At 34.0% G+C, this 26,961-nt stretch overlaps 1 protein-coding gene across 3 annotated transcripts in view; it reads left to right on the top strand.

Annotated features, from left to right (window-relative positions):
• LOC145676647 (uncharacterized) overlaps nt 1-26,505 on the top strand; it is a 72,752-nt gene extending 46,247 nt beyond the window's left edge. Inside the window, exons 2-3 of one of the 3 annotated variants that reach the window (XM_081747485.1) lie at nt 3,030-3,068; nt 15,538-26,505. In XM_081747485.1, the coding sequence (XP_081603611.1) occupies nt 3,030-3,068; nt 15,538-16,330 (832 nt within the window). In that variant the 3' untranslated portion in view covers nt 16,331-26,505. Of the gene's footprint in view, nt 1-3,029; nt 3,069-13,706; nt 13,835-15,537 lie in introns of all 3 variants that reach the window. The other 2 variants (XM_081747488.1, XM_081747487.1) reach the window with 2 other exon arrangements.
• Nucleotides 26,506-26,961: the final 456 nt, after the last annotated feature.

Genomic DNA, 26,961 nt, shown 5'->3' with positions numbered 1-26,961 from the left:
AATTATGTTCTTGTCTTAACTTTCACCAGTCTTTTACATATGGAAAGATTAGTTTATGTATCTAAATATTCCAGTAAGTATGGAGAGCAAAATAACAAACAAGCATGTACTGATATTAATACAAAGTTTCGAAATATTGTATCATTAAGTATTTCAATCAATGTTGCTTTTTAATACACTTGGTAACAAGTCTTGTTACATTTAAAAGAAGAAAAACATATCTGCAAACTTTTTTCCCGACTGCAAAGGTTGGCTTTGAGATTCGAACCTGGTTTACTTTTTTCCGAAGATACCCGAAGTTGGATATAGAAAATTTTTGCCTCGAAACAGCAAGAAAGAATGCGCTCAACCTTTTTGAGACAGCGTGTACATTTGTGCATGCGGTATAGAACATATCAAATTCTATTATTGTCTATATATGAAATTACTACTATAGTTTCTTATACATCACATTAGTCTTACATGATACATATATATATAGAAGTACCATACATAATCTATTCATCTACCTGGTTTTATTCATAATGCGAGAATCTGTAGTTTTTTTTACATTATGCTATCTTCATTTAGTATTTAGTAAAAAGGTATTGAAGATATTTGATTATAATTATATATAAAAAACTATGACTACTCATGTAATAATAAAATAAATACCTTCCTATTGATTCATACAACTAAAAGTTTCTACTTTAAGCATGTACATAAAATTCCGAGACAATATAAAAGCAGTGCTCTTGTAGGTATTTTTTTTAATCTTTTAAAAAGGTGATCAGATTTTGAGTCTCTTATCTTGATGGGTAAGCTGTTATAAATTTTCTATTTCTGTATATTTTGGACCTTTCTGGTAAAGTGCAGTATTATGAATGGGAATTACAAGATCGCTTTTATTTCTTGCATTGTATGTATGAATGTCACTGTTGCATTTAAGAGACGGTTTCAGGTGTTTTCTTATAAAAATTGCCGTTCGAAATATATAAAGGCAAGGCAGTGGGAGAATTTTAAGCTTACGGAATATTTTTTTGAGTGATACTCTTGATTTTGTACCTTTCATTGTTCTCAGCACCCCTTTTTGAATTTTAAAAATTGTCTTAATTTCTGCTTCGTTTCCCCAGTGTACTATTCCATACGTAAGTAGGCTCTCAAACTGAATATGATAAATTAGTTGATGTGTTGATAGGATGAATGAAGTTTTCACACCTTTTAAGACATAGTGCATCTTACAAACTTTCTTTTGGAGTACAGATACGTGCGTACCCCACGTTAGTGTATCACTTACCCAGAGTCTTAGAAATTTCGTTGCTGTAACGTGATGTATATATTTATTTTAATATATATGATTGGATTATTTACATTTGTATTTCTACAGTGATGAAACTTTATGACTGTAGTTTTATCGGTATTTAATTCTAACTTATTATTTACAAGCCACGAGTTTAATTCTTCTATTGTTCGATACGAACTTGAATTTTAGTGTCGGTGTATTCACTAATGACTAGACTGTTATCGTCAGCAAACATGGTTGGTTTGGTTGTTTTTATGTAAGCTGGAAGATCATTGATGAAAATTATAAAGAGAGTAATGGCCTAAAATTGAGCCTTGTGGCAACCGCATTAGATTGGTTTAATGTCAGATTTATATTTGGAACTTGTCCCGGTGATCCGTGTAATCAATAACTACGGCTTGATTTCTACCTTCTAAATAGTTTTAAAACCATTTATTTACAACTCCTCTAACACCGCTATTGTTTATTTTTTCGAGGAGTATTTGATGCGAAACAAGGTCGAGTGCGGTAGTTAAGTCTAGAAAAGTGCTTGTACATTTTTCCCGTCGTGTAATGCATCCCGAATATAATCGAGATAATTAAATATTGCCGTCTCACTTGAGTTTCTGCGTTAGAAACCATTTTGAGCAATGTCTATTATATTATATTTTTCCAAGAAGCTTATTATACCGTTTTCGTAGTTGATTCGATGATTTTTGAGAAGAGTGAAAGTAAGGAAATAGGTCTCTAGTTTTCTACCTTATACCTATCATCTTTTTTTATGAATTCACTTAATTCGTACTAACTTTCATTTTTGAGAGAACTTCTCTGGTGTGAAGGAAAGTTTTATATGTCAAAGGTTCCTCTATAAGAGCGGAACTTTTCTTCAGTATTACCATTGGAATGTTATCAAAACCTACGGACCATTTGTCTTTTTGCTTTTAAATTATTTCAGCAAATTCGTCAGGTATTACCGGCTTGAAGGAACATTGTTTTTTTGTAACCTATCTTCAGTAGATTTTATTTCGAATTTAATGAACGTTTTACACTTTTTTTCCGATTTCAGTACAATAGTTGTCCATGATATTAGCAACTAATTCTGGATCAGTTATTTTCGTGACTCCATGATTCAATTCAATGTTTCCTATCTCCGTAGAAAATGCTTTACTGTTTGCTTCACTTTTTACTTTTTCTCGAAGTGTTTTTGATTTATTTTTTGAACGCTCAATTTGTTAGTCATATTCCATTTTTTTCATTTTTATTGCACGTCTATATATGGGCTTTTAAGTCGCGTAATATCTATTAACTTCTATGTTTCACCCTTAACAGATAAGGGAAATCACATTGCCTTCGCTAAAATTTCTTATAGTGATAGTTTTCAATATTCTGTTAGTATTGTTAATGGTTACATTTAGAACAGTAAAAGTTTGAGCTTTATGGTCGGAAAATCCGTTATTGAAAACGTTCGCGGGATATTTTTAACCATCTTGTCTAAAAGCATTTGGTCTATTGCGCTCTTTGTTGTCCGTGTTATTCTGGTGGATTCCGTAACTACTGGCGTTAAGTTGTATTTATCAATAAGAACCTGTACGTTATTATCGATTTCGTTTGACAAAAAAATAATATTCTGGTCACCTATTACCACTGCTTTATTGCCTGGAGTACTTAATGTTTTTCAGCATCTCACCTAAATTGTGTGCTAGTGCCTTAATATTGCTATTTGAGGTTGGAGTTCTGTAAATACAAATTATAATTTCTGTTTTGGTAGTTCCAGTATGCAGGACTCCAAGTCTTTTTCGGTGTTGAAGTAAGTACAACTTTTACATATATTTGTTTCTAATCCTGTTTTGATGTAGATCGCAACTCCTCTTTGCATACCCGCTCTACTAATGAATAGCTATGGATCATATAATATTCTATTTCGTCTAATTTTAGTCAATGTTCCGTTATACAGATTACATGTACATTATCTAATCCAGTAGAAGGTAGTACTTCAAGCATGTCAATTTTTACCTTATTGAAACCTTGAATATTTTAATGAAAAATATGAATGCACATGTGGAGTATTTTGTTTCTTGCTCAAGTTTTCTCTGTCATGCGTAAATACTGGTTTTGAATTTGTTAGCGTTTCACGAATGTTTGAACATTTAATAGTTTCGGTTCTTCCCTATCATAAAAAAAAATCACTGGATAACACTTTTCGCGTTCTCTTTCGTCGTTCTGCCATTTTGCCATTTTCTGTAGTTACATTGTCTACCCGATTGTTTCCTGTGCTTTTGTGCAATAACTTGTTTTCATAATTTAGAATTCTAGCACTGCTAATCTTACTAACGTTATTGCTAATTTGGCCTGATCCTATAACGTCATCATAATCTGCTGTCACCTTGCTACTCTCATGTGCTTTTTGCTAAAACTTTTGACCTTTCTACTAAACTAATTCTATCCACATAGTCTAATCCTACACCAATGCAGTGTGCATTTCCGTTGAACTAAATATCAAGGATCTGGTTTGTGATATTTCTGCAGTCAAGAACTACAGGAGCTACACATTTCTTATTTTCTACTGAGGTGCCATGCTAGTAGTATAGGATCCCTCTTTGGCTGCTAATTGACTAGATTACACAGTTTTTATGCGAAAATTGTTTTACCCATCCCCTTGAAATGCAACCCATGTCTGGTATGTTACTCCTGTGGAATGTTACTAATATCTAACACTGACGTTTTTAAAATTTGTATGCACTTTTATTATTTCTTTATTAGTCTTCTGTGCTTCTTTATTCACAATTGATGCTCCAAGAAGGTCATGTCTGTGCCGTATAGTGCTTACTATGACATTTGTATTCGTTTGGTTGGGTAATGTTTTTCTTAATATTTGAACTACATTCCAAGGATCATTTTTTGGAACGTGATTTCTGCCACCTATCACAATGACAGTATCGTTTTTTTCATAATTATATCATTCGTTACTGGTTTAGTTATTTCACTAAGTCCAGCACCTGGTTTCACAATCCCTACAATTGATAAATTTGCACTACTACGTTTAATTCTTTCAGCAATACATCTTCCATGAGTATCTCCGAGTAGTAGAATATTCCCTTGTGTATAAAAATTTGGGGTCTTCGCATTTGAATCACACTCTTTAACTTCCTTTAACGTCAAAACTGGTTTTAATTTATTTTGCACTGGTATAACGTTTATGAAATTTCTTGACCCGCGCACCAAAAAATTTTGTCCTGATGTTAACTCAGTAGTAGTACTCAGTATCTGAAACTTATTTGTTACCTCAATATTTGTAGCTAATGTGACCTGCGTTTTCTGCACGATTTATGCCGTTTTCCTTTACAGTTGTCCAATTTATATTTTTATCTCGCTCCTGTTGTTTTACTGTGTTATTTTTCACAGTAACACTATACAATTCTTGTATATATTCTGGATTGCTTTTACTTTCTTTTTCTGCACTTCTCCTTATACTAGGCTCATGTTTGTGAGTTGCAGAAATTTTGTAGTAAGTTCTAGATATTCATTTTTTTAGTTCATTCAATCCATATTTTAGTTTCTGTATTCTTCTGTTAAAAGTTTTAAACATTCTCCTACACCTTCGATATCACAATCACAGTTGATTTTGTTGATGTATTATCTTTTCCTTTCAAAGCATGATTGGGGACCTGAAGAGTTTTCAGAACTTATATACTTATGCATGTGTCCCTGCTTCTCATTTTATTTTCAGACGCATCAAAATTTTCTTTGATACTATTGACATTGTCTGTTGTACAGTTGCCTAACCTAACCTTTACTTACACTTCCTTCACTGCTGTTTTTGTATATAACGTCTAGCCGCCATGTTGCTCATTTGCCCCATTATCAACGTTTATTGTCATATAACGAAACGATAACAGATAATGAGAAGAGGATATTTTCAAACATTTTAGTGTATATATGCAACATATCATGACTATCTACATTACTACGAAACCCATCTGTTGCTGAAATTCACTATGACTGTCGGTTTCAATACCGGGTTCAACATTTATCGCATTTGAATGAAAATAGTACATGGTAGCAAGACGGGGTTTCTGCCAAGAATTAAGGGTCTCAAGACAAAATACCGCTACTATTCACAATATTCTATCGAAAAAGGAAATATTTCATATTTACTGCTACTTCCGGTTTAAATATTTATTTCCACAATAAAAGATATCAGAAAGCGGCTTGCTGCAATCAATGAAGCATCTCATTGAAATTTTATTCAAACCAAAACAAGTGAAAAGTAGCCTTTTCAGGTTTGAAATTTTATCGCCATAGAACGGAAACAGATAGCAGGTCGATGTTTTGAAAGACAACATAACTGTTCTCAAAACAACCAGCAAGTGTTCAAATTTGAAAACAGGAATTGGTTCAATTTTAATATTTCCGGCTTCAATACTTCTTTCTATAGGGTATGAACGGTAAGAGATATCGAGATTTTTTTAATTAATTCAGTCTTTTAAGACAAGGTTGGACATTATCCGCTAATCAGTGTTCAAACCGGAACCGATTGAAATTAGCCATTTATGGTTAATACAGGGGTGTAGCCAAGGGGGGGGGCATCGGGGCCAGGCCCCCCAAATGTTTTCCTGGCCCCCAAATGACCAGCTTTTGAAACATCATAGTAGAATCATCTCGCTTCATTCATTTAAAGGTAACAAAGTTTATTGACAATGATTTACGGTAAAACAGTATGGAGAAATATTGTTTTTCGATACCGATCGAAAAATAGTATAGTATCTCTTCCTTATACCGATCGAGAAATAAGATACTTTTTGTGACAGCAGATTACACAATTTACTGCGATTTATATTTCACAGTTTGAAGACAAACGTTATAACAAGGTACTACAGATACAGCCGTAAGACAAAGGTACTAAACTGATTTGTAAGTATAGTATATTTTTATATGCTTTAACAAGTGTTTTAAAAGACATAGAGGATGGAAAATTTGGTGAGAAACAATGTTTTTATTCAATTTGGATTTCATTCGCTCTCTCTTTTATTTCTATTTGGTGTAATAAATTAATTATGTTTTTTTTTTTGGTCACATACAATGAATAAATATTTTTGTCAGGAAACCGTAAAGAAATTAAGTGAAATTTCAAAGAAAATCAATCTTGTGTAGATAGGTTCTGTATACAAGGTCTTAAATTTAAATATAAAGGTAACCAAGAAAAGTTTTGTTGATTTTTCACCCACCACCTTCGAACATCGATGTGTCACCTAACCTGGAAGATCAAAAATAGTACCCATCAGCGTCGACAACCTTCTGAAAACGCTCTGGAAGGCCATTGAATCCATCGCGGTAGAACTTGGTGGGCCGTGAAACGAAGAAGGTATCAGGTGCATTTTGGACTTTTACTAGGGATTTGAACTGGCGTCCTTTATGGTGATTATCCAAAGAATGGAAAAGGTGATAATCGGACGGCGCAATACCCGGGAAATATAATGGTTGCTATATTGTTTCCCATCCAAGGCGGAAAATGGTGTCCTGAGTCGTCATAGCCACGTGGGACTTACTGTTGTCCTGTAAACGAGGACCCATTTACAATTCAGAAGTGATGGCTCCAGAGTTTTGAGTTTTTGTTGAGCACAGCTCAACTGCTGACACTACACAGTTGCATTGATACTATGACCAGCTAGTAGCAGTTCCCGATGCACGATGCACCAAACACACACAAGGACCTTCTTCTGGTACAGTGCTTGTTTCGGCTATTTTGAAATCGGTTCATGGGATGCTAACCAATGATGACGGCGCCATGGAGCTTCGTATAGGACGAACTTTTTATCACATGTCAACGCCCTGTCCAGAAATGGCTCCGAAACAGTAAATAAACACAGGCGACTGCCGCGTTGCCTTGTGGCCCGGAGTCAAAAGTATGTGAGACCCATCAACCCAACTTGTAGTGCTTCCCAAGTTGACGGATGTGCTGCCGAATGGTTTCTCCACATACTGAATTGTAGTCCCAGTTCCTCTTTGTACATATGTTGGTCTTCTAGCACCTGGTGTTTTCGGGTGTTTCGTCATCGGCCTTAAACTTGTTAAACCATCGCTGCACTGTCCGCGTCGTCACGACACCCTCACCAAAGGCCTGGCATATCTACTGTCCCGCTACAGCGGCGTTTGACTTCATTTGATCTCGTCACCATACATGTTCTTATGACGCTCTGTGGATGTCCCATGTTCCCTCTGTCTTTACGCAAGTTCACGGTGTACCTGAATTGCCACAACCAGGTAGTATGTTGGATATACCCACACCAACAACTGATGTTCGCCTTATGTCCACTCGCATTTAACTCACGGTATGAGGTCCAATTGAACACAGACCTCCACGAAAAAAAACAGAACTTTCTTGGTTACCTTTATATTTATGCACAAAAGTATAGCGTTTGGTCCCGGGCAGTAGTTCTTGATTAAGCATAATAAAAACTATCTTGAATATAATTTATGGATAATAATAATAATAATTATAATAATAGTTATAATAATAATAATAAGAAGAAGAAGAAGAAGAAGAAAAAGAAGCTAAAATAGTGTTTCTTAGTTTTCCAGAAGGAAACCAAAATTTTCCTTTCTTTCAGGCCTCAACTACACTAGCAGCAACACGTTTTTTGGCTTTGTACATTGTAGCTGCCCCCCACCTCAAAAACGACGGGCCCCTCCTACACAAACCTGCTGGCTACATCCCTGGGTTAATATATGTCACAGAGGACGGAAACGGTTTTGTGGAATCAGTGTGTGTACAGAACACATCACAACCCACAGCACTCTCCAAAATTCGGAAGTGATTGAAATTTACTACCAAAAGTAGTTTCAATTCTGATTTCTATAGAGTAAAGATGGTAAGACATAGTGAAATGCGATTTGTTAGAGTTGATTCAACTTCAATGAAATGCGATTTGTTACAGTTGATTCAACTTCCGAAAAATTCCAATTGATTCATCTTCTCAATTAACCATGTATACAAACCGTAAGTTTTTAAAAATAGCTTTTAATACATACAGAGCGAAGACCGTAATCGGCAGCGGAGAGCGGGTTTCTCCAAACAATTTAGCGTTTAAGATCAACACATCTTGTTTATCCACAACACTCTACCAAAACATGAAGCGGTTCAAATTTACTATTACTTCATATTTTAATATATTCTTCAACTTTTATTAGTATAGAAGGAAAACGGAACATATAAAGAGAAACAGTCTTCCGCTAACGACTCAGCGTCTCAATACGATGCATAATCGCTATCTACAAGATTCTCAAACTCGAAAATGGTCCAAATTTATTATTATGTCTAGTTTAAATTCTGACTTTCTTAGAGCAAGAGCACGAAAAGCTATCAAGTTGCGCTTTCCTGGAATCAATTTGGCAATCAAAAAATATATTTATTTCCTCCATTGAAATTTAGCTCAAGCTGGAAGTGTTTAGAATGACCCGTTTCTGGTGTCAACGTTTGTAGCTAAAGAACACGCTAATAGAAAGCGAGAAGCGTTTTCTAAAAACGACTGAGCGTATCAAAACTATATTGTGACTAGTCACAGCAAATGTACAGACTAGAAGCCGTTTAAATTTGCTATTGGTTCCTGTTTTAACACTAATTTGCATAAGGAAAATATGGTAAGATATATCGAAATGTGAATTTCTGCAGTCGAGTCCGTAATGTTAGGGTGAGTGTTAAATGAAATAACACAAATAGGCCTACATCCGGGAGAGGAATACGCAATATTAATAAAGGTCTCCCCCACACCAATTATAAATCAAGTCTGCCCAATGAAAATATATTAATAAATTTAGCAATGAATGGGTTGTTACTCTAAAATTACTTATATGCGGTTTGCATATAATTTTGATTTAAATGATAATTTCACATATATTGTAGATATGTGTGAGAGATATTTGTAAAAAATTTCCCAATAAAGTTAACGATACAAAAAATATCCAACTATAATTTTAAGAACAACAAAATGCTCTAAATCGAAGGTACCATGCCAGAATAGTATTATATTAACTTTACAGACTCTACATTGGTCAACTTCTCTCGTACTTCGATGGATCACAAGAACGGATTACAAACCCGAAATACGTGGTGATACAAGAATCAAAGAAAGTACGTAATGTATAGCCAAATTTAAATTTAGAAAAAAATGATCAATTAAGCAAGCAAAATATGACCAATGAAAGCAACTAGTTAAATTATAGAAGACGAAAAAGTTCAATACTTATGTTTCCTGTTGGATCACATAGAGCATATGGTTGACAAATACGTCTAATGCCGACACAAAGTTACAATTATCAAACCAACATTCTTAATAATGCTTTCGCTTAAATAAGTTATTTTCAGTGGAGCACCATATTGAATAATGAATTACTGTATATCACTTTCACCGAAAATATAGCACTAACAAACATCCCATATTACTAGGCGCTGCTAAAGAAGAATTAAAAAAAACTTGCTCCCGTAGGTCAAGTATATTTCATGCCTTCTAACCTGGTCATGGATGACGAGGATCAGAAAACATAAAATTCCACCAGAGGCAGTAAAATAGAAGCTTACGTATATATATATATATATGTATATATATATATATATACTCCAAGTACACCAAGGAGCAAAAGTTAATACATTCCATTTTGACATGTTTACCAACATTTAAATAAAAATTAGAATGTAATAAATTAAATTAAAAAAAGACTTAGGTAAGAGTAATAACGTAATCATGGAAGATCATACGTTACAAATCAGGTTTAAAGAAAAAAATGTTCCATCTTATCCATTGAAACTATTCAATCCGGAAGCGGATAAATTAGCCATTTACAGTTTCAACTTTTATCGATATAATACAAAAATAATAACAAATAGCGAGAAGCTATTTTTTTTTTACAAACTTTGCAGCTCCTCAATAAAAGATAGCATATTATCGACAACATTCCACCTAAACAGAAAGGAGTTCATTTCAATACTTATCTCTATAGATCATAAACGGTAAATGATCGATATGCGTTTTTTCAATTGATTTAGTCTTCCAAGAATAAGTTCAATCCTTCACATTAACCCACTGTTCAAATCAGAAGTGGTTCAAATTCTCCATTTCTAGTTTCAAACTTTCAACACTTTTTTCAACGTGTATGTACATAGAATAAAAGGGGTAAGATATGGGCATTAATGTTTTTTTCTATGAACTAAGTGTTCAAGAAACAGGCTCTATCTTTGATCTTGTTACTCTGTTGCAACCAGTAATGGCGGATGTACTACCTCAAGTTTTGAGTATTGAATTCGCATAGTTTGGAAGTCATAGTTTTATATAGTGAAACAATATTTACTTATTTAACTTAGGTATTGGTAGTGATAACTCATGTAATACATGCAGTCAGGTTGATACTCAGCCAAAGATTAAAAAGTTTCAGTAGCATATATTTGGCAGATGTTGTGTGAATTGTTATGTCTTCACCTTTTATCCTTCCGTGCCACCAATTTAATCTTTCATCCTGATTTTAAATATTATTCTAGTATTAAACCAATGCCGTTATTTGGTTTGTCGTTCAGACAGTGATGTATGTTTTAATCGCGGCAGATTCGTACCATTCAGGCAATTACCTTTCGTATATCACACATTCCGATAATAGCCTTTCACTTGTTCTTAGAGGCATTTTTGTACACATTTTTTAATTACTTTAACTTGATCATTTTAATTTCCTTAGTGTAAACAAGTTGTTTCGGTGAGTTTTTTATACACTTTTATTTCCTTATTTTCATTTGTATGCAATAATATCTCCGCTTCTATCCCTGTGGGAACTAGCTATGAAATGTAAACTGAAGGTGCTAGTTTAGTGGTAAAGTGTCAGGTTTGCAAGCGTAAGGTCATGTGTTCCATTCCAGTTTGGCTCACTCTTTTTTGGTATGTCAATAAAATTTCGTCTCGTGCAATAAACTTTTGTTGATTTGTGTTTCACGAAAGTTTACTAATTCGTAAAATTGTAAATCGTTCGTGAAATATGTTGTAAAAGAAATTTGCTTAGGACGTGTACTAACTTATATGAGTGATAGTTGTTGCTGCAATCATGGCAATGAATGTAGATATTGGAATACGTGTATCATGCAGCTCCATCTGTATTTTAACGTATGAGTTATTAACATTACTTACAATCGAGTTGGAAGGAAAAACTATCTGTTCCCCAATTTCACAAGACATTTTCTCAATTCCAAACAATTCACATTCAAGACCACATTGAAAAACGAATTATTTTCTCACATATATCGCTTCAATTCAGCCGGATTACATAACATTATCACAATCGTGTTATATCGTAGACTATCCTGTTATGTAGTTGGCTATTAACACGCAAAAAAGAAGACTGATAGATTTTGAAAACAAAATTTTGATTAAATTCCTGAGCGTGAGTTGCACAAAAGAAAATTTACGCCAGTAGAGGTATATTGGTTTTTATAATACGAACAGATCACATATTATTACAAGAATAATGAAATAGAATTGTCTAAGGTAGGTGAGTGAATTCGCTTGTGTAAAGATCGTAAAATTATTATGTATTAAAATTGTATATGTCTTTTTTAGCAACATATATAATGATGTATGGTAAGTAAAAACAATAAGAGAATATTAAACAGTTTCTTATGAAAGTGAGTAGTTTGGTTTAGTCCAGGATGATATCTGGTAAAAGATCTTTATTTCTGAGGATATGAGCCTACAGGTTCGGTTTATCATAAGGTGAATGAGCTACGTAAAGTGCTGAGTATATACTAGTGTTTAAGCATCAATTGTATGTTCTGTTTTTCAGTGTTTAATATTTGCAGCTGGAATTACACAGTGTAAATTACTATCAAAATTTCAAATAAACGTCGCCAAGTGAACTTTGTGGTGGACAAACACCGTGCTCGTGGGATTTCTCGGGGTTCTCCCGTTTCCTCCCACTTTCTTCATTCCACCATTTTCACTCCTCTCATAATTACCGTCTCCTTCAGCCTAACCGGCATAACCGTGGGACGTAAAACTCAGATTTCATTTCATTTCAAATAAACGTCAGGGCTCTTGGAAATTTTTAAACATTTTTGCTCTTAATTCATACTTTCGTGCTCTTAATTCATTCATTTCTGCTCGACTAGTTCTTTATCTAATGCGAGCGAACAAAACTGATCACGAAGGTGCGACCAATGCAACAGAATGTTCAGAAAACCAATGCGTAACTTAAGTTTTTAATTTCACAGATTGTTCAATGAATTCAAGTGGGTAAACTTATGCGTATCGCCCGTTTGAGGATCTGTCATGTTTTGTATCTTATTTGTTACTGGAATGTAATGTTGGCCAGTTTCAGAACGCATTTCTGTAAAGAAAAAGGGCTTTAACTAAGATAATATAAACAAATTACGTACTTTTTTCGGAAGACGGAAAAAGAACATATTTACTATAGCTTTATTTTAAACGTGAACTTCTTTTCTAGTTTTGGTCCTATAAGAGTTTATAAACATTGAGTGTTTTTCAGAACGTTAGGCATATAGTATCATATAATTTTTACTTTCTTAAGCCTTTGTTCAGAAAAGTATAAGGCCCGTAAAGTTATGTAGATATACTAAACGATGTCCGCAAAATGTTATCCTGTGAACTCTGTAATGTAATAACACAAAAAAGAAACAAATAATATGAATAAAATTCTGGAGGAAGAAAGTGTGATTTCTAACATAATCCGCTCGGCAGATACCCTTTTTTGAGTACAATTTAAAGCCGTTCTCTTACTCATAAGAACCTCGTTCTAATGACTAAAAAAAAGGAAAGAAAGAAGGAAAAGATCCAAGTGAGAGACAGTCCTAATTGCTGTGTAAAATTTATTTTCAAGCGATTCTCCCGTTTCTGAGGTAATGACAGACAAGCTGAATATTAAGTTTACGTACTGAGAAGTATGCCCGAAAACACTTGTGCACACGACAGTTTATTTTAAATGGTAAACTTTTACCCTAAGCTTTCTCTCCCTTAGAAATGAGACACATGAAATAATTTATGATTTATATCTTAAATTCTCTTCCTTTTCCTATGATTTCCATTTTAATAATACTAACGTGATAAAAAAAATATCCACCTGTAGGTAGGCACTCAACATATTGAAAAGTTTATTTCCCACAATTCAGCTGCCTTTTGCAATATAATGTATAGGATGTTCTTTCACACTTTTAATGTACATAGTGCTGCATTTATCTTGACGTACCCTTTTAACTTTTAAATTAAAAAGCAAAAACTCTGATTTTTTCACGATGCAAATAACTCATGGGAGACACTCTTTAACACTCTTTGGAATAGCAGTATTGTTACTCTAGTATCTAATTTTCTCTTCAGTTGGCATTACATCAGGTTATTGCAAATTTAAGTTCAACGTGTTAAATAAAAACTTAAACTAGTGCACTTCTTTGTATGTGTAGCAAACTAAGGACGTTACAGCTTAAGAACTTCCCAAATTCGGAAGCCTCTATCCGCAATAACCCAAAGAAGGAAAAGGGAATGCATAGCCTCATTACCTTAGCGGCGATTTCTGCAATCGTAATATCAGGTATTTTTTATAACTAGATTAAAAGTTACAAGGAATTGAGAACTCGCCTTTTCTCAAAAGGCTTTATTTTCTAGATGTTCTTAAACGTTGTTCACATATAAGCACGTAGATATGTTAGAATAGATAAAAGGGCAAGTCAAGAAAGACTTGGACTAATTTTTTCCCGGCAGTTCTGTTAACGCTGGAGCTTCATAGTTTGGCATACAAGTAGGGTGGGACTTGCTGTGCATATATATAAAATGTTGTTAAGGAATCATTGCATGTTTGGTAACCACGACTTTTTATTGCAGGTGATGTTCTGCGCCGCCTCTAGAAGTCGCCTGTAGAAGAAATGGAGTCATTACGAGTTGAACAATTTGCAGCTATACGGTTCTGCTATCGCCTGGGGAAAAGTGCAACAGAAACTCTAGGAATGTTGAGAGCAGTCTACAAAGATGACTCTCTGCCACGAAGTACCGTGTTCTGGTGGTTCAAAGAGTTTAAAGAGGGCCGAATGACAATCACGAAAGCTGGTGGACCAGGTGTATCAGCGTCAGCTGTTACTGAGGTGAACATTAACACGGCAGCAGTCATTGTTAGAGAAGATCGCCGCATCAGTATCGACGATCTGGCAGCCGCACTACGCATATCTCATGGCAGTGCCTTCAAAATTTTGCAAGACCACCTCCAGATGAGCCGAGTGTGTGCGCGATGGATTCCGTGACTCCTGACACCAGAGCAGAAGGCCGTTCGAGTGGAGACTTGCAGGGAGCTGTTGCAAAGGTTTGAGGATGGTGGAGACGCCTACCGCACCGTGCGACTTTTTTCTATTCCCTGCCCTAAAATCCAGACTGCGTGGACGCCGCTTCTCCGATAATTCCGAGGTTCTGAAGGCATCGGAGGCGGTTTTGAAGGACCTCTCAAAGAATGGCCTGCGACACTTGCTTGAGGACTGGAAGACTCGAATGAAAAAGTGCATTCAAATGGGCGGGGACTACTTTGAAAAGGATCATGTGCCTGTTGCTGAGTAATAATAAATTGCCTAGAAAAAAAATCAGTCCAAGTCTTTCTTGACTAGCCCTCGTATTAGGATCGTAATGTGGAATAACATATGAAGTCTCAAAGAATTCTGATGATTTGAAAAAACACGAAATGTATTGCTGTATATTACATATTACATATTTTGTGCAAAACTGTAAACATAGTTATAACCTTTCATTTTTCTTTGTCATTTAAGTTATAGTTTCTGATGGTTGTTTTTAGAATAAAGCTCGCAATTTTTAACTTTGTGGTGAAAATTTAAAGATAAAAGACTCGTACCTACATTTTTATTTATAACAATCATATGTTCATTTCCTAGTGTAACATATCTTGCTATGTACTTCAGTTAAGTCTGATATCGTATATATTAATGTCGATACAACTTTAGAAAGTGAAAGAGAGGATATTCTCCTGTTTCGAGAATAGAATCAGTTTCGGTTTCATATTATTAAAATATTTCATGTAATAACACAATAGTATCAGCCTTCAGTTTATCACAAAGTATAACGTAAGAGTTACATTTCATTAAGATGGAATAAGAATATTGAAAAAGAAGTATCTTCCCATTGTTCTGTATTTAAATACAACAGTTTGCATTTTCTTGGTGTTTCATATAATTTATCTCCATTTACATGTCTTTGTTTATTGCTGTTGTAACTGATCCATTAACATACTTTTCGCAGACAGGCGAATACATTTCTTACACGAAAGGAGATAAATACTTATTCAGATGAGCAATACAATATTTCCAAGGAGTTTTACAAAGAATGTACTGTATCAGATTTGACGGAGCATATGTTAAGAAATACAAGTGAGCAACCTCACTCATCCACGGACCACCCAAGCCATCTGTTAATACATTCAGGTGAAAAACCACATAACTGCCAAGAGTGCGGAAAGGGATTTATTTACAAATCACACTTGGCAAGACACATGTTAATACATACTGGTGAGAAACCTCACACGTGCCAAGCGTGTGGAAAAGGATTTCTTCAAAAAAGAAGTTTGGCAAGCCACATGTTAATACATACTGGTGAAAAACCTCACACGTGCCAAGAGTGTGGCAAAGGTTTTCTTCAAAAAACAAGTTTGGCAAGCCACATGTTAATACATACTGGTGAAAAACCTCACACGTGCCAAGAGTGTGGCAAAGGTTTTATTCAAAAAATAACTTTGGCAACCCACATGTTAATACATACAGGTGAAAAACCTTATACATGCAGAGACTGTGGAAGGAGATTTAATCAACGTTCGAATTTGTTAAAGCACATGATGACACATAGATGTGCAAAAACTCACATTTGTCAGCAGTGTGGTAGGACATTCACTACACGTTATTTTTCAAAACCACACATGTCAGTACATTCAGGTGAAAAACCTCACGCGTGCCGACAATGTGAGGAAGCATTAAATTATAGTTCAAATTTGCCAACATACATGATCACACATGATCATACATATGCGTTGTCTCCCTAAGTTTGGCGAGGACTTGATACAAAATAAAGCCCTGTGGCGCTCTCTCTATTTCCGTGTTTATTCACATAATTCTTTAAAAACGCTTCTACGTTATTTAGACACACTTAACACTATCGTTCTGTCCAATAAATAACACGAGAACTTTGTTAAACCGTAACACTGGAAACTTGGTATTGAAACAACATGGGCAAAGTGGTATTGATGCTGGGACCACTACATCTCTCTCTACTCCTTTCTTTTTTCTTGCTACGTATATTAGGAAAGTGCCTAATGTGAGGATTCGCTTAAACTGATGTCAGACACAAACCACGTACGCAGGACTTTACTTCAGGAGGAGTCCAATATCAGGATAAATCATGAAAATTTGTAAAATTACTCCTACATTAAACTAAATTAACAAAAAAGTCTGGGTCATTTCTTGGGGGCATGGAAATGGATCAGGAACTGGAAGAAGCACCTGCTTGACAGGTATGAAGAGAAAGAAGAACAGCGTCCCCTTGAGATTGTAATTAGACCTAATTCGTAATGATTGGTTTTATTTTAACGTCCCGTTCAGCAGCGAGGCTCTATGAGGCGTGGACCTTCTGATTTAACATCGAACCCGAAATATGATGAGCTATTACCGGTAATCGCACCCGGGTCTCCACTCCAATGCCAAATTGTAATGGTTGGGCCGCGGTGGCTCAGTGGTAGAGCGTTCAACTCTGGTGCTTGGGATCCCGGGTTCGATCCCAGCCCCCGCCAAGTAAACTTTGTGGTGGACAAACACCGTGTGCGTGGGTTTTCTCGGGGTTCTCCTGTTTCCTCCCACTTCCTTCATTCCACCATTTCATTCATTACTCATCATCACCGTCTCCTTTAGCCTCACCGGCATAAGCGTGGGACGTAAAACTCAAAGATTTCATTTCATTTTTCCAAATTGTAATGGATTACATGTTCAACCCTCTTGAGCTCTTCTACCAAAAATTTCAGATTTCCAAAGTTCATGGTAGTTCCATCTACGCATAGTTAACAGGAAATTCGAGGAGATCTGCTGTCTTGTCACATAAATGCTAGATATAAGTAAATTAAAAGACCGTTAACAAAGTTTCTAATATTCTACTCGATTGGTATTTGCTGTTCCACTATGACTCTCGTAAAACTTTTCAATTTTGATGATTCTTCGTATGTGCCCTCCCTCCGCTTGCTGGAACATTCGTGTTGTACGAAGTTGCAATCCATCGAATATAAGAAGTAAAGGGATCCGTCTTGCAAATTTACACGTGTTCCTGCAAGACAATTTTCCAATCTAAGCTGTTTGATTCTTTTCTAATATATATTTTCTCTAAGGCCTCAGAATCACTCAGTCCTCATAAAGTTGAAATGGTTAAGAATGACGTTGGGCGAGTATTCCTTGCCCCGATTTGTTTTAGATTTACACACTAAAAAACTTATTTGGCTGTGATACAATATTATGATATATTGTTATATGATTTTTTTTCGTTTACTCTTTTCCGTATTCCTCATAGGCTTGGAACATTTTGTGAATTTAGCCTCAAAATATCATACGGATGAAAATAGTTGGCTACATGGAAAGATACGTTTGACGTTTTCCTTAACACGCAGCCGAAATGTAATATTCGTGGAGAAAGAGAAATGCACACTGCAGAACCCTGTACTCCGGCGCCTAACTGAACACGAATAGAAATTTCTGTAGAGAAATTTTTAAAGAAATCACATGTCTAGACAAAATTCAGGCTGAGTTATTTTAGCTGGAGAGGAAAAATTATGGAACAACGTACACAATCTCATTCTCCTCTTCTAGCACAAGGAGGAATTGCTACAAGAGTTCAACGATTCAATCATTGTTCCAATTCACAAGAAACACGTCAAAATTGATTGTAATAATTATCTAGGGTTCTCTATCCTTTCAACATCCTATAAAATCCTTTCTCATAGGCTGAAGTAAGATTGGCCCAAATGCAGATGAAACTATTGGAGACTATCAGTGTGGATTTAGACGAAATCGATCATACAAATTATCGAAAGGAATGGGGATACAAGACCCTAGTGCATCAATTATTTATTAATTTTAGAAATTTGTACTACGCGATTAGGAGGAAAATATTGAAGTATACAATATTCTTATTGAATTTCGCATACCGAAAAGCCTTGTTAAACGAGTTAGGTAAGCAATTAAGATGTGTTTAAATGAATATCAAAAAAGTAAAAATCGCGTAGAAAAATACTTGTCCACGAGCTTTGAGTTAGAGAATGACATGAAACAAGTTTGACTGTCATCATTATTATTCAACTTTGTTCTAGAGTACGTTGTAAGAAAAATCAAATATAGCAAACAGGGCTTATGAGTAAATGGTATTCACCACGGTATGGTGTATGCTGATGATTTAAATCTCATAGGGGATGATAAGTGATAATTAGAAACAAATGCACAGGGTTATTTAAACGCTAGCCGGAACATAGGTTTATAAGTAAACACAAGGAGAACTAAATACATGAAAATTGACCGGGATCATAATAATGCAAATTATGGATACGAAAAATATCAAATAAAACTTTCGACAGAATGGATACTTTTAAATACCTAGGAGCCCAAAGTCATGGCCAGAAAAAATTAAATGTCAACTGAAAGCAGGGAATTCGTGTTATTATTCCGTTTAAAATCTTTTGTCTTTCCGAATTCTGTCGTTAAATTTGAAACTTAAAATGTATAAAACGATAATCATGTCTGTTGTGTCGTATGGTTGCACAACATGGCGGCTTACTCTCGGGGAAGAATGTAGACTGAAAGTATTTGAGAATAATATTCAAACCCAAGAGCAACGAGAATGGGGAATAGTGGAAATTTCATAATGAGGAACTGCAAAATTTACACTGTTTACCAAACACTTTTCGAATGATCAAATCTAGGAGGCTCAATTGGGTAGGTCATGTAGCCAGAATGAAATAAAGTAGATTTTTTTTTCAAAATTTTAACTGGAAATCCAATCAGAAACGACCTCTAGGAAGATTTAGACGGAGATGGGAGATTAATCTCGGAAGAATAGGAATAAAACCAGACATTGGATCCAGTTGACTATGGGCAGAAGTCAATGGAGAACTCTTGTAAACGCAACATTGAACCTTTGGAGGCTGATAGAGCACTTATCTCTGGTGCGTGGGGTTCTTGGTTCGTTACCCGGCCAAGTACGTTTGTGGTGGACAACATCGTGCAGGGGGTTTTCCCAGAGTAGTTCCGTTTCCTGCCACATCTCATTCCACCAATTCTTCCATTATCATTCACTTGTCTTAATCGCCGTCTCCCTTAGCCTCACGATCCTAGTTTTACTCGCTCGTGCCAATCCCTACTTTATTTAAAATCAATGAAGAACGATAGATTGAATTCTCCCACCCCGATCTACTGTGGTAAATTTGATATTGTATTAGGTTGATTGACTAATAAAATAATTGAGATTTGATGTACCTTTTCAGTACTATTTTATATGAGACTTGAAAATATAATACGAAACAGTACTCGACGTATAATTCGAGTAAATTATCTTCCTCTGCTGAGATCGCTATTATATATAATAATTATAATAGAAATAACCTAAATACTTCTTCATTCATTTCCACAGAAATTAAGAAACTAATGAAGTATTCTATTTGTTAAACAAAATTGGAGAATAGTTTCGTGTTACGACTCAGAAGATAATAGTTCGTTAATTAGAGTTCAGCGTCCCTTCCAGCAGCATGCCTAATTGAGACGTGACGTGGACACAACTCAAAAAAGGATACGAACCACATGAGTTTCTACCAAGGTTCGAAGGCAGGTATATCGGACAAGGGAATATAGTAGTAGAATAATGAATGCGCTTAATATTCTGTTGTCAGCGATGCCATTTTACGATTTAGTAGACCGTCGACTGCTTTTAGATTGTAGTTATATATACTTTGTGTGCTCTAAGTTAGCATACATAAAAACATTCATACATACAGTAATTTAGCATATATATACTAAAGGTATCATACAAATATTACCATTTCGTCGATACCGAAAAGTTTTGATTAATTATTGCAATTATTTATCTTTATATTTTTTATATCCCAAAATTCAATGTGCAGGATATGGATATGTTCCGAACAGTATTGATCCTACAGAGTGTCGGTCATACGCCACTTCTGTTCTATGCGGTTTTGATCGTATGGCGGTTTTTCCCTATATATCTTGAAGAGACAAGTATTTATTATTTATTGATTTTCGCTGATCTTCCACATTCATTTATTGACTGCCTGAGAAATATAATTTTCCTTAAGACTTATCATCAGTGTTGTGAGGCTATTTCTTATTAATGGAAATAATTATACCTAGGAAGTGTTGAGTGTTGTGATCGTTTTTCTAATCCGTTATTTTTCTTTAAATGGTATTTTAATTAATAAGAATGGTGTCTTTTAATCCTGTGTATTTTTGTTGTGTGTATGAATAATTTTTGTGCGTGTCTGATCGTCCGGAGTTTTCCGAGACGCAACATCCGAACCTCTCTGCGCCTAATACACATCTCATTATTGACACCCGAACAACGACACGAGACAGCAATCGATTATATCTTTTTCTAAAAAAAAGTATCAAAACATGCTTCTGAGTTACAAAATCTTGAAAACCACCTGCGGACCCTACCCTTGCACTGGCTAACTATATACTTGCAAACAAAATATTTCTTTTATACCTTGCAAGCAGTGAGTTTCGTATAAAATTACTAATTTGGTTATCCTTTTCTTCAAAATATTTTGTTTTGTAAAAAAAAAATCACTGTTTTATCCATGTTCGTTGATGCTGTTGTATACAGCATTTCCATTAACAGAATTGCTATTTCCTAAAACTGAAACTTAAATCACATTAAAACGAAAAGATAAAAATATAACTGATTTCAGAATAGCCACGATTTTTTTTACTTCTAGATAGGCTACTGAAAAAGTTTCTGCAAACTTACACCTAATAACAGTGTCGCTAGTGTTCAGCTACAAAAAATCAGGAAGGACAGATGCTTCTATGTTCAATTATCTTTGATTATGTGTTTAAATCTATCTTCTTATATATCATAGCAAGACAAACAGCAATCTGTTAGTTACTTAGGACACGAGCGTCCAACTTCTGGCCACATATATCCCGACTAGTTGGTCAAATGATTCTCTTAACTTACTTTTAACCAACTGAACTATAGCATTCCGAATTGAGTTACTTTTTTCTTAAATAGAAATTAAAGTCATAAAAATCTTAGAAACACTGAAGATACTCCTTGCCTTAAGAAAAATTAATATAGTTATTTTTTTGTAATATATTCGTGATTTCTAAATACACAGCACACAAATATTATATCAACCTTGTTCACTGACACACAATATATCTTCAAAGTACTAGTATTTATATATATAGACCAGTGGCGTATTTACGATTTTGTTTCGCGGGGGCTTCGCCTGGAAATGCGAACATTCTTCAAAATATTTAATTTACTTTACTATACTAAGTAATATTTCGGGGCTGGGTGACTTAAGCCCAGAAACCCTCCTTAAATACGCCAAGGATGCAAACCCTCTAAACATAATATGTACTACATAAATTATCTTTCTCTTTAATCATGACTCAAAACCTCTCGTTCTCTGACCTTTGATCAATTGAATTTGCTTAGATTTTATATGTACACTAGCTGAACCTGCGCTCTCTACACAGCGCATCATTCGCATATCAGAATAAATATCCTTCTCATTCCTCACAACATCTGCACATGTCTCTTAACAGACACAAGTGAAAGAAGTCTTGGAAAAAAATCGGCAAGGCGTATCATAAAGAGGAGATTTTGTCGACAATTTTTTTATCAATATCTCGCACCGTTTGCAAGATTTGAGCCTATTTCCGGTTGTAGTTTCTAATTCATGCATGACCAGTGTTTTCTTTCTTCTTGCATAATAACCAATACGTAATAACCAAATACATTACATACACAATTAATTATAATGGCAATTATATATGGTGTTCATTGGGCAAAACACTACAAAAATAAAGATTCATCTTACACTAGAGAAATGGTAGTTATCCTTCCTTTTTCAGTATTATATGGACATGAAACAAACGCCTGAGACATATGGAAACCCCATATACAACAGTGTGTTGTTGGAATGTACAACGCGTAGGATATGATGCTTTAGTTTTTTTCATTTCAACACTTCCAGTGTATCCTAAAACTGTAATAAAGAAATAATGGCCATTTTTTTTTAAATATTCAATGAGAACTGGACAATCCACGCAAAATTTCCACACAAAAGTCTCAATCTCATATATAAAGCTATCAGTATCCATGTAACAAATCTATATTGTTTCCATATTTAGGTTTCATAGTGTTATAGTGAAAATCATACATTTATAGTTTTGATAGTTCTAATACACCCATACCAACATATATTGGCTTATTAAATGTCAATCGCTCTTTTTTCATATGTATAGCACACAAATTCTCTGTAAATATTGTTCTGTAATCAAAATTAGGTTTGGCAATTAATTTTTCTACTTTTTTAGGATCACATTCTAATTGTATGGGTTGTCTCTTTCGAATATTTTCCATTGTTTTTCCGATTACTGAGTTATTCATGAGCTTATAAAAACTTTTTTCAAACTCATTTTTAGCTTGCGTTCTCATATTTGTATTTAAATCAATGTATTTCTTTAACCAGTTTGATTGTATGAATTCTAATACTCTATGCACTTCCTTTAATTTCATTCCAAGCGACATATATAGTTTTAAGCTCCTACAGTGAATTACATATATTTCCTGATTGTAAAGTGTTGTTAGTAGTTTTGCTTGTTTAGATTCTGGTGGACACATGTTTTCTGGAGCTAATGGCAAATCAGAATGTTTGTTGTGTAAATACCTCGGATATTCTAAATCTACTTCTAATATGTAACCAGTTTCTGAGTCATCTGGAATGTTCATTATATCTATGTAAGGTTTAACCCACTTAAAATCTTTGTAGGGCAGTATTGACTCATCGCCCATCCATATAAGTTGTTTGCGTCTAGATACGCTAAATATCTTGAACACTCATCTTTATCATAATCTTGTATATATATTTGTTGTTAGCTTTTACATATCTTTTACTACATTGTGAGATTTCTCCTCGTATACCCTTTTCTAGCATTAGTATTTTATCATAATCAGTTAACATTTCTAACACAGCACACGATGTTTTAGTCATCTTTAACGTTGCGTCCCACGATAAGCCAGGTGCTGTATAATACCATGCAGGATCTAATCCATATGCCTTTAAACACACAACAAGTTTTCAAATATATCTGCTAATTGAAGGACATCTGTTTTGTTATAATATTCAGTTAAGTCCCTCACTAACTTCAGATCGAATTCTTTACAAACTCGTACATGAAGCTTATGGCGTTCAGGACTCATTTTTCCCCTGTTAATCTGTTTGTAAATTTGTCTGGAGATAATGGAACAGGTTCTTTCAATTTTTCAAATAAATCAACAAACTCAAATGGATAATCACCTTTAGTAGTAACTAGATCAAGTTTATCAATCGGGAAAAACTTTAATGTTTCTCGAAATTGTTCTGGTTTTAAATTACTAATTAACCCTAATAAGCTTTTTGACATAAATCTAAATGAATCAACTAATCTTAAATTTATTCTATCTTTTGGTCCTGCTTTTATATATTTTTCATATGTTATGTACCTTTCTTCATTATTTACAATCAGTTTAATTTTGTGCGTATCATAAGCTAACTCCTTAATGAACAAATATGTATCATAGCCAGTTAAGTTGTAAAGAAATACTGGAACAAAATAAGAATTTTTATAGTTTAAATTGCAATAATTGTGAGCTGCACCTCTAAACTTTCCAGTTAAATGATCATGATCTCTTACTTTTGGTTTATTTTTATTTATCTTATACAAACATTTTCTTAATTCATATTTCCATTCTTTTATTTTTTCACTTATATCATCTCTATCCTTGTGGAACCGTATTTTCTTCTTTAATATATTTATTTTTTTCTCAACGGCTGGTGGTAAGTCATTTAAGATTTTCTCACATACATGACAAGTATCCGAACTGTTATAAGCTTCTATTTTTTCCTCCGTAAGCGGGTTCATATTAACTATCCTTTTATATATTTTCATAATTTCTATTGCTTCTTTTTGTAACATTTCAATAAATACTTTTGCGGCATCTGGACCTATATACTTAACAGGACTTTTATAATCTCCATTTGAATATTTGACAGTAACAAAAACTCAGTGGCTCATGCTTTTGATATTTTACTGTTTTAGTACAATTATGCTCTATTTTTAATTTACATAAGATACATTCAAAGTCAGGAATTATCACAAATGGAACTCTTAATGGTCGATTACAGTTTTGAAATTCTATTTGATTGTCATACGATTTAGAATGTTCTATTCTAACAGCCTCACGCTCTTTACAATATAGCTCATGGTTTTGCAACTGCTTCTCATTTCGAAAGTGCGTTGTTAAACATCTATCACAAAAGTATAACTTCTCGGTATGTTTTGTCACTTGACTTCTTATTAATCGTGATAAGTCTTTTATCCAACAAAAATAATCATTATTTTGATCATCTTTTACATATAATAAATTAACATGTTTTTCTTGCTTTGTTTTTGTGATTTGAAGTAGATATACATTATAGTTCTTGTCATAGCTGTAAACATTGATAGAAATATTACTTCTTCTTTCAAATCTTGGAATATCTTTTAATTGTACTGGAAATTCAATGTTATCACAATACTTCTTTTGCAACTTATTAACAAGCTGTTTATAATGCGAAGGTCTTTGATACTCAGAACATCTGTCTATAAGTTTTAAGTAACTTGCAATAGCGTATAAGAAACATTTATTGTCTTTATTTTTAATATTACTGCTTTCTTATCTTTAATTGGTTTGGGATGTTCATTATAGGAAGAAGCTCTTAATGGTACATATTTGTTTAATCTGATTTGTAAGTATTTAATTTGGTGTAATATCCATCCTGATCCTCTACCTTCAAATTCTTCCATTTCCCTACGAAGTTTTTGTTTGGCATGAGATATATATTCATCTAAGTTAGTTGATTCTAATATTCTCTCATTTGATGTTTTGAAATTGCGTTCTTGTATTTCTCTATCTTTAATTAATCACAAATGAAAACGAGGTTTACTTGAACAGGGTGGAATTTTAAATCTTCTTTAATTTTGTTAATAACAACTCTTTTACTTGTATTTAAAAATTTTATCAGATCTTTGTAACCGCCTGTGTTTTCAACTTTAATGGTTTGTAATCGTTTTTTAATTGCTGTTTCTTCTAATTCTACTTTTATAGGTATACGTGTTGGTTTCGGTTCTTCAATTACTTCTTGTTGAAACGGGAATATATTTCTAATCTGTCTTCTGCTTTGTTCATCGTCATGTTGTTTAAGAAGGTTTATTAGTTCATGTTTTCTTAATCGGAAATATCTTTTGATTAACTTCTTTTTACATTGTCGTCTTAACTCTACTACAGTAAACCTATTATAATTACTCATCTTATTTATTATATAGAAAATCAACGATCACTTTTCAATTTTTATCTTTCACCAAAAATTTTTAAACCATTTTCATTCATTTTTTTCTAACACATCATTTAAACATCTGCACGCGCCTACCATTGCTTACATATGTTTCATCGATGTGTTACTATAGAGCTTTCATGAGAATAACCCATCAAAATTACATATACACATTTTAAAACTGAATCATTTTTTAAACTTACTCATCGTCATAATCATCACTGTCATATTCGTATTTATCACTACCCAAATCAGGTGTTTTTTGTTGTGTTATTAATAATTCTTTTTCCTTTAACATTATTTGCTTCTCTATTAACGGAGCTTGCTTCTCTAGTAATGCTTCTATTACTTTAAGATCCTCGTGAATAAGTTTAAGCTAAGCATATATTAAATCACAATTATTCTCCATATTTATTATATAGAAAACCAAAAATGAAATAAATTTTAAAAAATCTAAGAATAAATACGAACAGGTAAATATGACTAGTGCTAAAGAAATATTATCTTACAAATCTATATTTGATTGTGTATGTAAACATTTAGATATTGGTGACTATACTGATGAACACAAAATAAATTTTAGCATATCCGTAGGTATGTTAGATCATTTGTTCAAGAAACCTACTAAAGAAAAGAATTCGTATCTTATACAAAACATTGTCTATGCAAACGTTATGAACTTGTCCGATGAGATGTTAGATTCACTGACTGATGAGCAATGGTTATTTATAGGTTATAATGATTATGATGAGGAATATAACTATGATCACATTACAGAAGACTTTATACGCAAATATCAGCAGAAAGTTAATTTGAAAGAAATATGTTCATGGAAAAAAATATCAGAAGAGTTTATAAGAGAATTAGCTGATAAAGTTGATTGGGAGATTATTTCGGAAAGCCAAGACTTATCAGAAGACTTTATAAGAGAATTTGCTGATAGAGTTCATTGGAGAGAAGTATCGTTTAATCAAAACCTATCTGAATAATTTATTAATGAGTTTATACACAAAGTTGACTTTGATGGTATATCTTATGGAAGC

The sequence above is a fragment of the Thermobia domestica genome, unplaced genomic scaffold (genome assembly GCF_964235325.1).
Source record: "Thermobia domestica unplaced genomic scaffold, izTheDome1.hap1.1 HAP1_SCAFFOLD_263, whole genome shotgun sequence".
Classification (NCBI taxonomy): Eukaryota; Metazoa; Arthropoda; class Insecta; order Zygentoma; family Lepismatidae; genus Thermobia; species Thermobia domestica.
This window is presented reverse-complemented; position numbering and strand designations above follow the sequence as displayed.